Here is a 20,320-nt window from a genome sequence, read left to right on the forward strand (position 1 = left end):
CCCGTTCATGCTCTGTCTCTCTCTGTCCCAAAAATAAATAAATGTTGAAAAAAAAAATTTAAAAGTGTTCTTGTGATAAAAGTGCCCACTCTTCTGGCATAAAAAAAAAAAAAAAAAAAAAAAGAAGAAGCTCAGGAAGAGACCCATAGGAGTAGGTTAGGGACTGCTGCCTAGCTGTCATTCAGTCTGCTTGCAAAGACAGATGATGGTATGTCTTCAAGATTTCTTTAGGAATCCTAACCTGTCCCCTCTGGCACTGTTGCACAGGTGAGAGGGGGAGTAGTTGCCCAGTGCCATCTGGAGGGTTCGTGGTGAGGGAAGTACCCGACATGCAGCCTCCTTAGGAATCAGGTCATGGGCATGAGGTGGTTTCCTACAGGTAATTAATTCCCTGCTGTGACCACATGCTCTCTGTGTCTACAATAATCACACAGCAGTTCTAAAACACTAAGCTTGTTCAAGGCCATTGGTTCTGCTGACTCAGAATCTCTCCAGGGATTTGTCTACACTGCCCTTTGAAACACACTTTCCTCTGCCCCTCAATATCTTTTCTACCCTGAGGGAGGGGATGGCTAGTGGAATTGGCATTAAATTATTTACTCAGTGGTCCTCCTAGCAGTTTCTATTTATAGGTCTTCTGGTGCCTTTTAAATATACATATGCATATACATATACATACACATATACATATACACATATATATACATATATACATATATATGTGTGTGTGTGTATATATATATACGTATATATATATATAGTTTTTTGGCCTGAAAATATAAATTTAGAAAAGAAAACAAAATTATCAAGATTTCCATTCCAGTTGCCTTTTCCCCTGAGCAGTGTCAGGCAGGAGAGCGGTAGGAATATCCACAGATGCCCTGTGGTTAACCAAATGTCTGCAGTGGGTATGGAGCGGCTCTGTAATTAGTTCACCGTGCCTGCAGCTGACCGCTCGCCTCCTTCGAACCAGGGAGGGGGGAGAGAAAGGCGTTTGAACATGCCATTTGTGCATCCACAGCTAATTGCAGAGTCACCTCCTCTAAAAGGAACACTCCTGCCCTTTAGAAACATGGCCTTTATTGTTTAATGGAATTCTGGCAGAAGAAAATGGTTTTCAGTAGCCTAGAGGTCCTTTGTTTATTTTAAACATTTAACATTTTGAAATTGTCCCATGGCATAGAAATCTCCTGTATCATCATAGATTACACAGCAACTCAAGGTCTTATTCTATTATATTGTAATTTTTCCCTAGCTACTTAAATTTGCTTTAACATTCCATCCTGCTCAAGTGCTAAGGCAAAGGTTTTTTGGTTTAATCTTTGAAGATGGTGGAGCCCAGTAGGGTAATTGAAAAAAATGACAAAAATGTTTCATGAAAAATACTTCATGTAATCTCAGTGTGTAAAAACCATCACGCGCACGCACACACACACAAACACACACACGTATATGATTGGAATTACCAAATCAGAGATACATGATAATAGCACTTTTACTTTGTGCTCAGTGTAAAATAAATGCCACATCCTGAAGGAAACCAGTAATTCCATCAAGTGAAGAAACTAAACAGGTCCCAAGGACCCACTGTCTTGTTTGAGAACACTGGCTTCAACCTGCTCTGTTTTGCTTTGTTGGCAAGAATCCTGACTTTCTTAAACCATGAGCTTCTCCCTTTTCATTTACTTAATTTTCTGTATTTTAGAGAGTTTTCTAACCATGTTAAGGTTTCCCTCTAGGACATAGGGGGGCATATTCTGTGTCTTCTATATGTTAGGAGAGAAATTTCACCTGCTCCACCCAGAAATTCCACTAGTTCCCCTCAGAACCATCTCCAGGAAGCTGCCCTCCACTTCCTCCATGACAGTCAGTTCATACATTTGGTATCACACTTGTTATTTTGCTTAGTAATAATCATGTGTATGTATATATGTATATGCAGTATATGTATGTGTATGTATATGCACATACAGCTTTTTATGATTTTGATGAGTAATAATTATATTGTTTAAAGATGGGGTGCTTAGGTGGCTCAATTGGTTAAGCATCCGACTCTTGACTTCAGCTGAGGTCATGATCTCACAGTTTGTGAGATCGAGCCCCGTGTTGGGCTCTACGCTCACTGTGCAGAGCCTGCTTGGGGTTCTCTCTCTTCTTCTCTCTCTGCCCCTCCTCCACTCATTCACTTTGTCTCTCTTAAAATAAAAGTATACACCAGTCCTTTATGATAGATAGATAATCTTCACTAAATTTGAAAGAGGTCCCTGAAGGCAAGATAGTCTAATTTATCTTCTCATTCCAATGTCTAACTTGGTGCCTGGCAATTAATAGGGAATCAAAAATATTTCTCAGATGAGTGATTGTTTAGGTCTCCATGGTCTTGCAGTAGGGAAGATTTGAGCAATATTTTAGAACGATGACCAGCAGGACAGAAGCTCTACTTTCCATTCCTGTGTTTTTCTTCAAGGAAGATGCTCCATAATTTTTTTCAGACATTTTCTAAACTATTCTTTACCAGGGTTCTGTTGGTAGCTAGAGAGGAAAAACGGTTTACTATCTGAGATCCGCATATGCGAAAACTTTGCACTTGCTAGATAAAGAACAAATAGCCTACATCTCCCTTTAATGACAAGTAAAATGTCTTGTCAAAGGAGGAAAATAAAGTGAAACCAGTAGTTCTTGAGTCAGGAAGCAAATTAACTTGCTAATAATGTGAAAGGGGGAAAGTTAAAAAAAATGCCGGTAATAATTGCTGCCATTGAACAAGTACCTACTGCATGATCACTCATATTGCTTTGTGGAATTCTCTATTTTATCTGTATACTTCTGTGCATTAGTGCTGTCTCCATTTGACAGATGGGAACCTGGAAAAAGTGAAGTCCGGGGCCACACGGTAGTCATTGTAGATTTAGAATTTGTCATAGTTGTGCTTCCTCCAGAGTTAGGGCTTTTAATCACGTGGGCCAGCTTGGTGAGAAGTGTCATTATTTATACTTAATACAGAAACGCTCGTGATGCCTACTTAAAGTAAGGCATGCAGTCCTAAAAACCTTCCCTTCTCCAATTTTTCAGTGGAGAAAAGATCTAAACCTCCTCCTTTTACATAACCAAAAAAAATGTTCTTCTATTTTCTTGAAGGAATTGTGTCATGTTACATTTCTTTAGTAAATGCAAAAGTTATCTAAGTTCTTGCCTTTTATTAAATTTTATTGAATTTCAAATTTTTCCTCACAGTCCAGGTAAAATTAAGTTTACTGCAAACTACAACTTTCTGTGATCCAGGTGTGTGTGTCCCCAGTTCAAAATAGGATTCTGACATATTCTGACAAAACTATGGAGTATCTTTTAATGTTTCAGATGGAGTTGGCTGTGAGTCCATTCTGCAGAAGAGTATCTGATTTAGGAAAGTCCTATCGGATGCTGAGGTCATTCAGGTGAGACCTAGTTCTTTTATTGCTGTTGATGTATCCAGATTCTATTAACAGATAAATCCTTTCCCGCTGTTCATGTTGAAAAATACGGAATTGCCAATATTCAACCATTTTATGACCTACAGCAATGGCAATTTCATATGGTTTATCTTAAAAGTTATTATTCAGAATGTGAGGGCGATCTGGCTGCGACATCTGTCACCCCATTGATCGCCAGGGTTGATTCGGCTGATCTGGCTGGCTAGGCGGGTGTCCCCTTCCTCCCTCACCGCTCCATGTGCGTCCCTCCCGAAGCTGCGCGCTCGGTGGAAGAGGACGACCTTCCCCAATAGAGGAGGACCGTTCTTCGGTCAAGGGTATACGAGTAGCTGCGCTCCCCTGCTGGAACCTCCAAACAAGCTCTCAAGGTCCATTTGTAGGAGAACATAGGGTAGTCAAGCTTCCAAGACTCCAGACACATCCAAATGAGGCGCTGCACGTGGCAGTCTGCCTTTCTTAAAAAAAAAAAAAAAAAGTTATTATTCAAACCAGAAACCCATAGAGAATTATGTGCAGTGATTGTGTGTGTGTGTGCATGCCTGTGTGTGACTTTTTAGTTAAAATTCATAAGACCGAGCTGATAAATTTTATTATGTTCTTTCTAGGGAGGATTTTTTTTTTTTTACTCCTCATTCTTACAGAAATAGATTGAGTAGTAATACCAGGCAGTTAATAATTATATAGGCATCTTTTTCTGAAGTTTTCATTTGTTCATATATCATTTTCAATCTAACCTACCTCTGAAAAGGTCAGAGGTTAGACTCCATAGCAAAACTATTAAATAGAATATTAAAAGAGTTTAGTGGTAAGATGTAGGGAGTAACTAGAAAGATGGGCTAATGCAGTTGAGCACAAATTTATGATTGAACTTCCTAGAGACCAGTTCAAAAAGAAAAACAGTTACTTCGAATCTACTACCTAAGAATATACTAATTTATGGGAAAATCCTTTGCAGTGCTGGATGCTGAGTTAGGCCTCCCACCACTTCAGACTGTAAGGAACACCGAATAGCTTAACAGCTATGGCTGTTTATTCAATAAGCTGAATAACATCGTAGCACACATAGAAAATGTATACTTTCAAAAAGACGACCAACCCTGTGGGCCGAGGGGACCAAACATAAATACCCATTTTGTGACCACAGCATTCTAGAGGGGAAACCTGATGAAACTGTCTGGAATATCCAAGACCATAATGGTCTTTGAATGTTTCTTTATAAAGGTAAGTGAAGAGATTCCAGGCATGCAGTTTGCTAAAAACTGACTCAGAACTAGAAACCAGGGTAATCAATAAGAAGTATGTCCTTTAAATGATTTCTTCACTGTCTTATGCCATCCACGCTTTTGATAGTAGAAAATTCAGGCGTGATGTCACTTGAAATGTAAGAATCCAAGGTTGTTGATTGAGAGCCCTGTGCTTTTTCTTGCCTATTTGTAATTGGCCAAGATTTCTTTTTAATGCCAAAACAAGAACCTGAGTTATTTTCCTCAAATGTGCCTTTTACAGTGTTGGGTTTTAAAAAAACTTAAAGTGGGATCACAGGTGTTTTCAGATACCTTCTTTGGATCTGCTCAGACCTTTTAAAAAGTATTTAAATATTTTGTTGAAGTCTTAGGGTTTGACATTACCAAACATGGACAGGTCGAAAGATTAAAGGGTCCTGAGGTCACTGATCCACCAGTCATCTGCCTGTATCATAAAAATAATCTGTGAAGACTCCTGTGAAGTCACTGAGTTATATGGTAACCCAGCAATTCCAGGGGTAATAAGACACTGCCCCAAGTTACAGAATCAACTAGTATGCGGGAGGTCATTAACCACCTAGCTATTGACAAAAGTGTGGGAAAGCTGTCATTTGGGATTTGCCATATTAAGATGAGGCTATTATTTTTGGTAGTCCCGGCCACATGTTTATTGCATGTGTATGAATTAAAATAGTGTTTATCTTTTTATGGGCTGAGGCAAGATAGCTTTTACCCATGTGCTTTTAAATTGTATCACAGTGTGGGATACAAGTTCTGAGGGTTTCGCATGAAACCAGTTCTGTTGTCAGTCATGTAAGATGGGAATTTTCTGGCAACTCTCCCAATTCTCTCATGAGAAAACGAACCTCTAAAGGAGCATTTAAAGTTAGAGTGGTGACACCGTCTAGTACCAATTTATGGATTAAAAAATTGATATTGATCAACGTATAATTTAAAAAAATGTTTTTTATAGCTAGCTTCTCTGATGGGGCAATGGTCAGTCGGGCTGGGCATCAAACTTTGACCATGACTCATAGTAAGAGGTATTTTATATTGCAATCTGGCATACACTTGCACGCAAACACACTCAGACCCATACACACACATGCACACCCACATAGGTGTGGTGAAACAATAATTACTCTTCTCATTCTCTGACATTTCTAGTTTGGTTATTTTATCCCACTACATTGGTTTCATGACCTGCTAATAGTTTGCATCAGCAGTCTCTCACCTTCCTCACAGGGCCTCAACTCTTGAATTTCAGCTGCTAGTGGCAGGGGCAGAATTGTTCCTTTCTACACTTGTGAAGATCTGTGTCCTTCTCTCCTGGAGTTCTCCTGCCCCTGAGCTTCCTCTTGCAGAGGACTCCTTAGCACCAAGGTCTTGGCACATAATGTTAAGAGAACAATTAGTGTATGTATATATATACACACACACATATATATCCATTGCCTATGGAGCATGCTCTGTAACTTGAATTTAGTGAAAACTTCTAACACAGATTTTTATATACCAATTTATTCCTGCAGTTACATTGAATCTACGAAATCTGTTGACTTGAATTTAGCACTTTCTCAGTTGTTTGATAGGACTTGGATGACCATTTGAGAAAGATTTTAGGATGAACTGGATCAGGAAATAAAAATGAAAGCATGGTATATTCTGGGGTTCAAATCTAGCTCTAGTCTGCAAAGAATGTTTTAGGGCCCATCCTTTGGGAAGAGAGACACCAGTACATGCCATTTACCTCTGTCTGTAAACATTGTTGGGAAAGCCCTGGTTTCTTTACTGTTGTCATAGGAAGAGAATGACTTAAGTAAAGCTTACCTGTGTGGAGGGTCCTACACAGTCTTTCCCTAGAGAGGAGAGATTCAGTACCGAGTAATCTTTGTTCCAGTATCCCTAATGTCAGCCCTCTGTTTGCCTCTCTGAAAACATGTGTTAGATGTCTGTCTTTTCTCCACAATTAGTCCTGAGCAATTGGAATGGAAGGGCCCGCTCTTGTTAATTCTGTCATCTGTGCTGGGAGTTGTGATGAGGGGCCATGTACATGACTGACCTTGACTCTCATTCATGGGTCTCCTCCCATGAGTCACCAGTTCAGTCGGAACCAGTTCAGTGGCAGTCAGTGGAGGTTGGCCAAATAATCTGCCACACTAATAGGATCAAATATATGCCGCCATTAACAATTCACAGTGTTGGTTAGTAGCTAATAATATGAGAAAAAACTTTGTAATGCATCACAAAATGAAAAAAAAAACAGGCTAGTAAACAGTATATATGATATAATCCCTGCTATTTTTAAAATAATAAGTATGTATGGAGAGGAAAAGTCAAGAAGGATAAACAACATTTTTTTGATTGATTGTCACTGGTGAGTTTCCCTTTAGAGGTTTTCTATATTTTTCATGGTTTTTGCCTTGGTGGTTCTATATTTGTAGTTAGAAAAGCCAGTAAATATATTTTAAAGTCCCTCTTGTAGTGTTATTCCCACTTAAAAATAACAAAGAAGCTAAAAAATGATATAAAATACTGTAAAACATCATGTAAGGAGGAGAGCGGGGTGAGAAAAATAGGCGGCCTTGCAACGAAAAGCCAGGTTGGCCTACATCTGAATCAGAGGTGGTGGCTACAGGAGAGGGCGGCAGGCCCCGTGCAATGGCCTTTTTGCGAGGGAGAGTGACAGTGCCAGCCAGACCCCCAGTGCAGCACCCCTCACCCAACACACACACACACCCGCACACACACGCGTGCGCCCTTATGGATTTTCCCCCGTGATGGATGCCATCTGCTGCAGGGTGCTTGCTTCTTGACAGTAACAGTAGTGGACTGTTGAATTACGCCAGCAAACTTCTTGCATACATTTACATTTTACTGTCTCCTTTAGAGTTTCCCAGGCAGCGGGAATTTTTTCTTCCCCAGGACAGAATGACGCCTCAGGAAGCTGCTGACATTAGGGATTTGCCCTTGGGTGATTTGTGTTTCCACTCGAGACACATCCTTGTCCATCCCTCTGCAGCAGGGCATTGTCCCCTAAGTGGGGTTTACAAGGGTGGTTACCCTAGCTCCACTTGGCCAGGGGCCTGAAAGCACTCTCAGTGCAGATCTTAGTGAGGCAAGGGACAGAACCGGGACCTCGTGCTTTTACCAGCTCAGAGACACAGACCCAGGCCCCAACACCTTTGCTTTGGAGGGCACAGTGTCACCCCTGGATTATGTCCACGGCGTGCTCCGCCAGAAGCCATCAGGAGACAGGCTGCCATGAGGGACCTGTTGGCCTGAGGGGCTGGAGAAGAAGGAAACCATCAGTAACCTTGGAGTATAGAATTCCCGTCAGCTGGTTTCACCTGTAGGCGTGGTGAGAGTTTGCTATGTCTACAGTTTGTCCTGCTGCTTGGAATTCTCCCCTCCACGCCCACATGTTTGTAGAATGAAAGCTTCCATTTTTAGCACCAGGACCCCCAAATGTGTTCTTTTCTTTTCACTTGTGAATCTGGGGTTCTTAATCCATCCCATGAAGTAACTACTTCCCCAGGGTTTCTGGATTCTTTACTCTGAGTTTCAGATTTCAACATTGTAGCCAGAAGGCAGCCACATCCTGGGCTGGATTTGGTTTGCTGTTTGCCAATACTTTGGCAGTGCTGGGAGCACGCTGGTAAATGTGGAGGGATGGGTATTTCGCTGATTATCGTTTTTATTGCGGTCCGTATTTGACCACTGACTGCGTGTTCAGGCTGTGTGCTAAGTGTTTCACTGATACTCCACCATTTGACCTTCACAATGACACAAGTCAGGAGTGACTCCCAGGACGCCTTGATGCTGGGGCTGCTTGTCTGAAAGTCCTGTGGGAATTCCAGATCTGCCTTCCAGACCCCGGGCTGCCTGATCCCCAACTGTGCTTGTAACCACTACACCCCAGAGCTTATTCCAGAAGTTCCCATTTGTTTTCACTCTGATTCTAGAATAGCATCCGAATGCATATACAAATCATCCAGGAAAATGTCAGTTTCAGGTGAATCTAAACTCCTTGCTTTAGTGGTGACCTCTTGTTATGAATGCTGCATCTCACTGCCGTCTGCTGTGTACAGGCTTCTAGGACATGCCCGAAGAACGTTGAGCCAAATGTGCACTTTTATTTCTGGAGGGTGTCTTCCTGAAACCCTGCCTCCTTTCCCGCCTGGGCTGCTGGGGTTCATGACATCTAGATCCTAAGAAAGGAAGCTAAGAGTTCTCTAACCTCTTTACTTTGAGTCTTGACCCACCTGCAACCCTCAGCCTCCTGCTTTGTTCTCTCCTGGGACCCCCATGGCCCCTTCTGTCACAGCACCCTGACCCCTCCTGCAGGCCTCCACCGTCCTCTTCCCCTCTCCAGAAGGCCAGACCCTTGTGTGCCCTGTGCAGGGGGAAGAGTGTTCCCTCCCCTCCACTCTCATTTCTCTGCTGTTTCCAGATGTCATTGCGTGTTCTCGGTGGTCTTGCCACCTTCCCAGGCCCCTGAGCAAAAGGAAGTTTGCAGTGAGGGGTGGCAGGTGGCATGGGCTGCTGCCGATGTTGCATGTGGATGCGGGAACAGCAGTGTCCCTTCACTTCATCACTGGCCTCCACGGATGACCAGCAGCCCCCCAGCTGGAAGTCCTTTCGGGGTGGAGACCCCCTACTGGAAAGACTGCTTCTTCTAATGGGACCTAATACTTCTGATTAATGAGGACTGCCTGCTGTCTGTAAAGTTTAACCTTGAAAGTGCTGCTCTGTTTAGCGTGTTCTCTAAGAATGATGCTGTGGCATTTGGGGTAACTGCATTTTATAACACCTTAATTAATTTCCTTTTGTTCCTCATGTCACCTCAGATGGTGATTTATTTTTTAACTTGCCAGTGTTTCAGATTCCACCTGGAGTCAGGGAGAAGGGAAGTTCTCATGCTGTGTTTGTTCAGACTCTTAAAACAAGCACCATGAGTAAAATGTCGGCCTTTGATGTGTACAGGTAATTATGTCAGTGATGCATAGTGTGGAATCAGATCCACTGTGGCAGTCCTTGTAGTGGCTAGAGTGGGAGATTGGGTCTTGGCAGAAAAATAACTGCTGAGACTCACAGCCACAGAGGGACAGGTGATGAACAGACGGGCTCGTGCGAGCCGGTTCTCACCATGCCTGGTTACAAAGGTACATCAGCCGGCAACCACCGAGTGGGTCACCTGCGAGCCTCCCTCCGTGCTGTCCTCATGCCCTTCCACCCCGGTATCGTCCTCAGTGTGCATCAAGAACAGATTGAAGGGGGGGCACCTGGGTGGCTCAGTCAGTTGCACGTCCGACTTCAGCTCAGGTCATGATCTCACAGTTCCTGGGTTCAAGCCCTGCGTCGGCCTCTGTGCTGACAGCTCAGAGCCTGGAGCCTGCTTCAGATTCTGTGTCTCCCTCTCTCTCTCTCTCTGCCCCTCCCCCACCCAACTCTGTCTCTCTCTCAAAAATAAATAAACATTAAAAAAAATAAAAAATAGATTGAAGAAATTAAAAAACAGTATTCAAACCATGAAAGCAATTTAATTGCTGTAGCTACGTTTCATATTTGACTTTAAACCCCCTGGGGTAAAAGAGAATCCCATTCAGCTATGTAATTGTCATTTTCAGGAGGAAGGAAATACATGAATTTTAAGAGAATTCTCTGTGCTCATTGATACAGAATTGTAAATCACCTATACCTGGGACATCATATATGGAGCACTGAGAGACGCGGGGACTAAAATTCTCGGTCGTCGTCCTGTAATAGAGGCAGAAAGGATTCTGTATGGCTGCTCTTCCCTATGTCAAGGCCTGTCACACAGGACTGGTCCCCCAGGGTCTCCTTCTGTCACGAACCTGGGTTCAAGGTGAATCCTGCCAAAATCAGATGGCACGGGCAGAGTGAGCTTTCCCGGGGCAAGGGGAGAGCCTCATAGGACCAGAGAGGCAGGGAGTGAGGGGAAGGCGTGCGTTCTCCTGTCTCCCTGCGTCCCTCACAGCAGCTGTCAGGCATGCCAGACCTGCAGGATGAGCCTATGACCCAGTGCAAGGACCCCTCCCCACAGCTCACACAGGAGCGGCCTTGCCACTGGCACAGCAAAGCAGACCGCGTGGCTACCAGCTGGTTTTGGAGTTGCAGAGAGCTTTCTGGGAATGTCGGCCACTCCTGGGGACTTTGGCTGGGAGCTGTCTTTGCTGCTGGAACAGTAGGGCTCCAGCCTGCAGGAAGCGGGACTGGGCACAGCCTCATCCCCGTGCCGGCCCAGAGTCAGTGTCCCCTCATTGCCCTGCAGCAACATAAGGTCAAGCCGGGTGAAAATATTGCTGTGAGAGACTGTGTGATACGGCTGAAGTACACAGGTGACTGGAGGTCCGCTTTGACCCAGAGAGAATGTGGGGGCCCTTAAGAAATAATGGTGTGTCCTTCAAATGGTGTCCTGTAAACATTGGTTTTCTCAGGGTTTTCTGTAGAAGTTGTTGACAATTGAAATTGTGCTTTTACCAGGGCTCTCTGTTCCCTGCTAAGTCTGCCTGCTCTAAAAACATGTTGAGTAGTTGCTGTAGTTGATATCCTAAAAGAGTCTGCATGGAAAAACTAAGAGCCAGGATATCTGTATTTGAATCCTTAGTCTTCCCTTTTCTAGCTTTTACATGGTCTCTCCACCCCTCAGTTTTCCCTACCTGTAGAATGGGGGTAGAGCAGTACCTCCCTCATAGGGCTGTTTGCCTGAATGTTTGAAGTGCTGGAATATTGAAGCCTGGCACACTGTGAACGCCGCGTGTGGCAGGTGTTGCTGTGGTAGTGTTCAAACCTGGGAGCTCCCTCCCAGATGGAGACATTCACACAAGGACTTACCGGATGCCTACAGACAAAACCAAACTTCCCTCGGTGACCGTTTCATACCTTCTCAGGAGCTTGGCTCTGCGTGCAGTTCTGCAGCGTGGGGCCCCGTGAGAGCATTTGGGCCTGGAGGATGTTTACGGCAGGTGTGCTGTGGGCTCAGTGTGGCCCCCAGAGGGCCTGGGCTGGAACTTTATGGATTGTTGGTGATGGTCAACACAAGCGGAATGAAACGTTTCCACAATGACTATGGAAAAGAAATTAAGGAGAATGTTACTTGATAAAATGCTTGAAATTAGAAAACTCCCTACCCGAGATAGATTTCATTTTCAGAATAGTTAATACAAAGACGTTCCGATAATAATCTGGATCCATTGAGAACCGGCTGCCTGTTGAGAGCACTCGTGACTCTGACATCAAACCTGGACATGGATGTGAGGAAGAAGCCGGTCTTCTGGGTCCTGCGGGCCTCCCGTGTGGATTGGGGGTAATTAGGATGGGGTGAGGCAAGAGCCCAGGACACAGAGCTGTTTCACACACTTTGGAATCATTTCTGCTCTGCCGGGAGGTGCCACTGCCCTCTTCCCTCTTGAGATTCAGCCCCTACAGAGGGGCCTGTCCACCTCCTGTCCGTCAGAGCCCACGGCCAATGAGAGGTCAATAAAAGTTTCTGATTACTCTTGCCAGCCTTTTGATTGGTGGTGATTGGTGGTGGGGTAGATTTGCCCGTGCATTCGTGTGGTGTTTTGGAAGGGAGCTGGCATAAATCTTGACGGAATGTTCAGAAGATAATAATTTAGTACATGTGGGGTATCATTGCCCTTTGAGAGCTGTGTAGACCATGTTTGCATTTACCCATGCTAGGTTATAGCCCAAAGAGGGATTTTTATTTAAAGTGAAAGCTGGAAGTTTTGATCAAGATAAGTATCTGTTGGTTATAACTGTTTGAAGGCTTTACTGCTGCTTTGATTTCAGACTATTAATCAGATGAGCTCTAAAAGGGGAATTTGCTGAGCCACCTTGAAGTCAAGTTATACCCATAGGCCAGGGGAGGCCAGCCTGCCAGAGTGTAGGTTAGGTGTGTGTGTGTGTGTGTGTGTGTGTGTGTGTGTGTGTGTGTGTCTCTCTCTCTCTCTCTCTCTCTCTTTAGGCTGAATTGGGGGTGGTGGTTAAGAATGGCTAAGAATTAGCCAGTTTAGGACGAATGCTATTATTAATTCTCCCGCTCTTAGCTATTATAACTACTATGCTATTCTTCTAACGTGCTATTAAGATTCTTCTACCAAATCACCTCTTTCAGTATTGAACAAAGTGAAATAACTTTTGCTTTTTCTTCTCTTAGACCGCTGATCTTCCAGAAGAATGAACATGTGGCCACTAGCCCTGCATTGGGGGATGTTATTCCATTCAGCATCATTATTCAGTTTTTGTTCACCAGAGCACCCCCTGAGCTGAAATCCCCTTTTCAGGTAATAAAGTAAAGCCAGAACTCTCTTGTGAGTTCTCCCTCCTAAGTCTATAAATACAGAGCCCCAGTCACTGAATGGGTTCCTGGCCTTCTCTTGCATTCCTCAGTCATGGATCTCTGCCTTAGCAGTGACAGATTGCCCACTGCTCAGCGCCCGCTCTCAGCAGTGGAGAAATTACCCTGGGGAAGCCAGAGTTCACCCTTTAAATATAATGACACAAGTAATTGATTCATAAAGCTTTTTTGATGGAGGCACCATTTCCTCTGCTGACCCACCTTCAACTGACAAATCGAAAAGGTTCCTTGGAGGTCAGGAAGGTGCACCAAAGGCTTGCCGCCTTCCTGCGGGCAGGTGTTCGGGTAATTTCACATTGGGAATCCTTGAGCAGCACTTGCTGTCCTTGACGGACACTGTGTGAACACCCTGTCTCTGCCTGTGTTCCCACCCTGCAGAGGGCAGAATGGTCCCATGCGCGCTTCTCCCAGTGGCTGGATGACCATCCATCTGAAAAGGACAGGCTCCTCCTTATCAGGTAAGGCCATGCGCCCCTGGGACACCTGCCTGTTCCAGCTCGGGGGGGGGGGGGGGGGGGGGGGTTGCAGAGGGGAAGGAGGCCAGGCAGTGCTTGGGGCACTCAGTGGCACCGCCTTGCGGCAGGCCGCCTGCGAGCATAGGCACTTATGTGTGGGACACCCTGCGGTTGCAGCTGTTGGGCACAACGTGCTTTGCTGTCTGTGTCTTTCACTTCCACATCTTCACATCGCCTGTTGTGCTGTCCCCTGACTGGTATAGCCCTAAGAGCTGTGCGCCCTGGTTTTGAAAACCCATGTCCCCAGTGAAAAGCCCTAGAGCCCCATTTTCTGCTTCATTGTCATGTGTTGTGGTCACTGAATCGGTGGAGCAGAGATATGAGTAAACTTTTAAAAGTAACCGAACGCGATCCAGTTATTAGCAGAAAACAAGGACAAACCCAGCGGCCGTCCGGTCAGCCTTGGCCCAGACGCCCGGGTGCGGGGCGGCCGCAGGAACCGCACACATCAGGCGGCTCTCCCTCAGCGTTCTCCCCTGAAAGTACTCTCTCCCAAGTCACAGGCCTTCCAGTCACCAAGTCCAAACGGTGCTGTGCTTGCCTTCTCGCTCTGTAGCTTTAGAGTTGAGTCAACGCCACTTCCTTCTGGAAATGCCACACTGACTGAACAGTTCACTATGTGCCAGGCCCTGAGGACACAAAGCAGACCAAGAGAAGCCCTTCCCTCCAGAGTTTCTGTGACACCTCTGTCATCTGCTTCCATTCTAATCTGTCTGGTCATTTTTGGTTTTTTTTCTCCCTCGGTTTCATTTGCAGAATTGACTTCTGTCCGCTCTTCAAATGGCATCATCTCCCCCAACTTGTGCCTGGCTCTTTTTCTTTCACATTCCGTGAGTGCTTTGGTCCCCAGGTGAGCTCACCTAGACCCCGAGTCTAGTGATCTCCTCTGTCCTCATGGCTCCCAGGCCTGTGACTCACCTTGATTGTCTGGGACCTCAGGCCAGCAGCCTGGCCATCATATCACTCACAGTCCCACACAGTTCTCAAGCCCAAAGTGTTAAAAATAAATCCTCTTTCGTCTCAAATCTGCTCATTTCTCCCAGACTCTCCGTCTCGGTTGGGGTGTCACCATTACCTTCTGGCCACTCTAGAAAACCTTTGCAACATCATTCAGCTCCTCTGTCACCCTCATTCTCCAAATCTCAGTCAGTCGTACTTTTTAAATAGCTCTGGAAACATTCTCCTCTCTCCTGGGGTGTCCTAACACTGTCAGTCTGGGGACCACCACACCGAGCAAGCTTGAGCCTCAGTGCAGAGTAAGGAGCCGGGTTCCCCAGAGCCAGAGTGGGGCTAATGCGGTAAGGTGGTTCTCAACCACACTCGCGTGGCAGATCCCTTTACAGAGCACTGGAAAAGCCTGGTGACCAGGCCACACCCTCAGCTACCTCCAAATCTGCAGGGCTGGGACCTGGGAAAGGCAGTTCCACAGCACAGCTGACACTGGGACCCACCGTCCTGGTGAGAGACCCTGCCAGGCAGGCAGCTGTGGGGGGCCGATGAGAAACATGAGCCCCTTGGATTCTGGGAGGGGCATTTGGGGCTCAGAGCCAGGGGCGGGGAGCTCCTGGCCCTCCAGAGCCTATGTGAATAGGAAGCAGATTATCCTGGGCGCCCGCTCTTCTTCCTTGCTCGTCTGTGACTCTCCTCACCCGTGAGGATGCCACATGAGTCTCCCGTGGGTTCCTGTGGCCCGTCAGAGCTGCCCTCAGTCGGGACTCTAGAGTGGAAGAGACTTGGCCTGGGCCTAACTCAGATTTGCTGCATCTTTGTGGATTTTAACCCCCGAGTCTCAAAGACTCGCTCAGCCGTGGCACACAGGGTAACAGAGGATCCAGGATTCAGTTAATTGAACAGGGCCCATTTTTGTCTTCTTAGCAAGTTGGAATGAGTTCATCCATGACAGTTGTCCTGCTGTGGGTACATCACAAATCTGTTTTGTTTTGCTTCTCTTTAAAATGTCTCCTGAGTGATTTCATCGGTAGTGCTGTTGCTAAGCCTATATTTAGCAACTGAAAATCATGCTCAGAAATACTGTCATGCTTTTTAAATAAGGCCCATCCATCACTCTGCACATGTCTGATATCAGAACCTTCAAGCCCCAGGCAGAAAACTGAGCCCTCCTTGGGGGATTCCAAAACACCATGCTCCTGCTACTGTCCAGGCTGCTGGCAAGGAGGGAAGCTTTGTCCTAGAGAATGTTCTTTCTTATCTGTTACTGCAAAACTAATTTAGTGCCTGCATACTGAAGCACCACTGGGTGAACTCCTTTCCCCTTTGGATAAACCCAGGGTGACTATTGCTCTTTAAGTGTCAGTAGATTCGTTCTGACTTTTGGGGCAGACCTTGCCGCGTGCCCCTGCACTCCCCCTGGCACACTGTGTTAAGTTGTCATAAATAGGCCAAGTCGAGGAGAGTTACTGCTGCTCAGTAAGTGGCAAATAATGAACTCTCTTCCGCCTTCCTTTCTGCTTCCTTTTGACACCAGAGCTTTCTCTAGAGCATGAGTGGATATTGGTCACATTCATTTTAAAATCAGACTAATCACTGACTCCTGGGGCCAAGCGGTGTAAGCGGGAGAAAACTGTTCGTCCTCTGCCCCCACCAAGCAGGTGCTGCGGACATGTGCACCCCCAGGGACATAGGTGACAGCTGCAGGGGAGCGCCTGTGGCTCTATGGGTGTTGAGTGAGGACTGGCTCCTCAGTGCTGCAGAACTCTGGATTCCTGCAGCCCAGCAGCACCTCTTCCGCTCGTAGCCCTGCCCTCCTCTGCTCTTCCTCTGTCTGCGTTGAACACCTGTTTTACAGTGTCGGAAACATTTACGAGCCCTATTTGCCTATCGGACCTTTTATCTGTGCATTTATGACACAGTTGTCGGTGCCAGATGCGTCCCGAACCCTTTGCCCTCCTGCCTGTCAGGGCCTGCAGGCTGAGAACTGTTCTGACTCCTGTGCGCTTCTGCAGAACGGCGGGGTCCCTGTTGATGAGAGTTACGTTCGGTCTCTTCTCCCGGTATCCCTGCGGCTCTAGGCACCTTCAGTTCTGGGGACTGGGTGCCCGAGACGGGACCAACAGGGAGGATGGAGCCCAGGGGAGGCAGGGACTTCCCTGCCTGGGAAGGCACATAGTAGATCTGGGAGCCATGTATGTATTTCAGTATGAAGTACACTGATAATTCATGCCTGACAGAGACGAATTTTGTGTTCCATAAAGACCTCTACTTGAGCAGTGTTGCCGTGTTACCACAAACCATTCCTCTACTAATTGTGCAATTCCTGAACGACTTTTTTCTTTCAATAAGGGTAACTTTAACCATCTGCTTATTTTGATTACAAACGCGAGTTGAGACTAACTCTTACATAATGCCTGGCCTGACTTCCAAGAAAGCTGAGGTTGTGCTCAAGCGAATGAAGTTATTTAATAATTGCTTGAAAATCTTGTGCTGATTTTACGTGGGAGGGTAGCTTGAATCTGTTTTTCTCCCCGTAGTTCTGATGGTGTTTTTCATGAATACCAAAAAACCAAACTCATTTCTGAACTTTCTCCTACATATTGTGTAGTTTACATAATGTCTTATCCTTTTGATGCAAATGGGACTGCTAAGTGGATTTTTGGTTCATTTATTAGATAAAATGGATCTAATTCATTCACTACAGACTGATTGCAGTCTCTGCACATTTCAGTGCATTAATTTGTTAGACTGATATTTATACACCATTGTCTCAAAGACAGTTGGAGCCCTTGGGGGATTTCTCTTCTATGTATGAATCTGCAGGGGCTACGTTTTGGGAGTGGGGTGATTGCCCAGGATGCCATAGCAACTTGAAAAGTATTACTAAAAGCAGTAAGTTTTTTCATAAGGAAATAGTTTCATTAAGGTTCAGCTCTGACATGAACTAAGGCATCTCACAAAACATTATTTTCTAAGAGCATTAAATTCCATTTTTCATGTCTGTGCTGCTTTTGAGGATCTTACAATCACGTTTCTCCTTTATTCACTTTCTTCTGCACACTTGTCATTACTTTTCATTACGGATTATCTTCCTGTATTTCTAATTCATTTTTTTAAAATTCATTGATCATGCATTTGTCAAGCACTAGGTCCTGGGGCTGCACAAAGAAACAAAACAGCCCCAACCCTCCAAACTAAGTTACGTTCTTTAGAGGGAAACTCACCATGGAACAGATACTTGCAGCATAATAGATACTCAAGTACAAAGTGATGACGCCCTGACGGAAGTGTGAACCTGCTGGGTTACGTGGAGACCCTCAGGCTGTCTGGAAGCCTGGCGGGGAGAACAGTGAGCACTGTTAGAAAGGTTCCTCCGTGTTCCTGGAAGAGCGCCAGGTGCTTCCCAGCACTGTCTTCCCATTCCCATAGCTGCATGGTGTAGGTGTCCTTCCCAGTTGGCAGACGAGCAGACAGGCTTGAAAGGTGGCCCGGATCACATGGTGAGGCAGTGGGGCCGAGCCTGATAAACCAGCTGTGCTTCCTAAGGAAGGGCCTGCCGCTCCCTCCGCATAGCTGATCTACGGTGGCCACACCCCGAACAGAGCCTGCGATTCAGGCTCCCACGAAGCCACAACCGTTGATGCAGAAGTCCTGGACCTTTCCACAAATTCTCGTGACTCCCAAGTGGTTTCTTCTGTGCTGCCAGGAGTTAGGCTGTATCAAAAAGAAGGCCTGAGTACTGGCCCCTAGGAAAGGGCTCTGCAGGGACAGCACAGAAGGACATTCCAAGCATTCAGAAGATGATGGAGAAAGGTGTCTCAGGAAGGAGAGAGTCAGCGTGGTCGGAGAGAAACCAGCCCTTTTGCAGCCTTGCCTTGTTAGGCAGAGACCGCTTTTTTCAGTGATACTCGCACAGACGTCCCGGCTCTCTCCGGGTCGACATCACGGTTGGGGTGAGAGTCATGAATGGGGTGAAACTGCTCTGTACATGTGTAGGTAACACAAACAATGGAAACTGATTATTTGAAGGTCTTTTTAGGCCACAGCAAACTATCTAGAACCCAGTAGTAGCACAGGCAGGGTCGGGGGAGGTGGATGATGAAGCTGGTGCTCGGTGGGTTGTGAATTCATCGAGTGACAGGCACCGTGCATCAGAGCCACCAGCAGGGGCTGAGACCCCGCCTCTGAGGCGACAGCAGTAATTGGTGCCCACCTGGCAGGATTCAAAACAGAAGCAAAGGGGAGAGGAGGGACTTGGGTGTGGAAATCTGTAAGGTGGATTAAAGGAGGACTTTAGATAGAGACCTTTGGAGATGATGGGGCCCTTTGTTGAAATAGGGGAAGGTGAGCAGAACACTACCCTAAGGGAGTTTTATCACCCAAGTCTCTTTTCTTTTTTGGTAGACTTCGTTTTTGATAGCAGGTTTAGGCTCCCAGCAATAGTAGAGGGGGTTCAGAGAGTTCCCATCCACCCTCAGCCTCCCCCGTTAACATCGTCCCCCATGGGTGGTCCGTTGTTCTAGTCGATGAACCCACCTTAACACATCATCGTCACCCAGAGCCCCTAGTTTTCATTAGGGTTCTCTCTCGGCGTTGTACATTCTGGGGGACTGCCTGTGTGATAGGCAAGTTTGAAGGGTACCTGAAAGAAAGCAGATCATGCTGCCCAAAACACAGATGGAAACAAGTCAGGAGGGAGATCACGGTGGAAATAAGAGACTGGGCACTCAGTTATGCATTGCATCGAGGGCTGTGACGTGGCTGGCAGGGTGGAGGGCGCTATAGAACCAGCGCTAATCAACACATCTGAGCAAGAGGCAGTCTGCTCAGTGTTTGGGAGCAAAAAAACCAGTTAAGAATCACAGAGTAGGTGGGACTTGAGACTGAGTATGTGGGCTGAGTAATGCTATTATTAACTTATATCTTCATAGAAACACTCTAATCTCCATGTGAAACTTCAAGAAAACAGTACGATTATGACAAAATTATTATACTTGTAAATAGACTAATAAAAAATTTTAAACCATTTTCTTTAGCTCCAATTAAACATCTAACACTTAAACCATCTGGCTCAGAGATTGGAAAACTTTCTCCATAAAGGTCCAGAGAGTAGATATTTTAGGCTTTGCAGGCCATATGGCCTCTGCCTTGACAAGTCCTGTCAGCCATTGTGGTGTGAAAGCCACCAGAGAGTAGATGAGCAAGCAGAGCACTGCACTTGGCCTCTGGACTCCCAGATCGAATTCAGGAGAACATCATAAATTTTAACTGGCCGGGACCACATACTCCTCATCACCCAATTTGCCAAAAAATCCGAGCCCAAGAGCTATACAACCCGTGGGTTCATACTCTCCTCAAATACAGGAATATAACATGCCTTCCAGGGTTCCCTGTGTGGGGAAGAGCCCCGGACCCCAGCGCTCCCCAGTGGGCCTTTCCACGGTGTGGGGCTCCCCCTTGTGAGCTCTGTGAACAAGCGCAAGCTGCAGGAGGCTCTTCTCAAGTCTAACAGAGAAGGGAAACTGAGAACATCGGCGACCAGAGAGCCCGTGACCACTGAGCACAATGCGGACCCAGAAATGTTCCTATTTCCACATTCGCCATAGTAAGAGTAAATTTTTGAAGGCTGTTGGCCACCTAGCCTGTGGAGCTGGGCATAGCAATTCCAGAAAAGGGCTTGTTTTAAATATCAGTACCCTCTAAGTGGTTTTATCTTTTATGTCATTTTTTGACATTGTTTTCATTTTTGTTTTC

At 45.9% G+C, this 20,320-nt stretch overlaps 1 protein-coding gene across 2 annotated transcripts in view; it reads left to right on the plus strand.

Annotated features, from left to right (window-relative positions):
- COG5 (component of oligomeric golgi complex 5) overlaps positions 1-20,320 on the plus strand; it is a 317,370-nt gene that overhangs the window by 296,812 nt on the left and 238 nt on the right. The window contains exons 19-22 of one of the 2 annotated variants that reach the window (XM_049642771.1): positions 3,358-3,434; positions 12,900-13,026; positions 13,479-13,558; positions 14,372-20,316. In XM_049642771.1, the coding sequence (XP_049498728.1) occupies positions 3,358-3,434; positions 12,900-13,026; positions 13,479-13,558; positions 14,372-14,492 (405 nt within the window). In that variant the 3' untranslated portion in view covers positions 14,493-20,316. Of the gene's footprint in view, positions 1-3,357; positions 3,435-12,899; positions 13,027-13,478; positions 13,559-14,371; positions 20,317-20,320 lie in introns of those variants that run through there. The other variant, XM_049642772.1, reaches the window with a different exon arrangement.

Source organism: Panthera uncia, chromosome A2, assembly GCF_023721935.1.
Source record: "Panthera uncia isolate 11264 chromosome A2, Puncia_PCG_1.0, whole genome shotgun sequence".
NCBI lineage: Eukaryota > Metazoa > Chordata > Mammalia > Carnivora > Felidae > Panthera > Panthera uncia.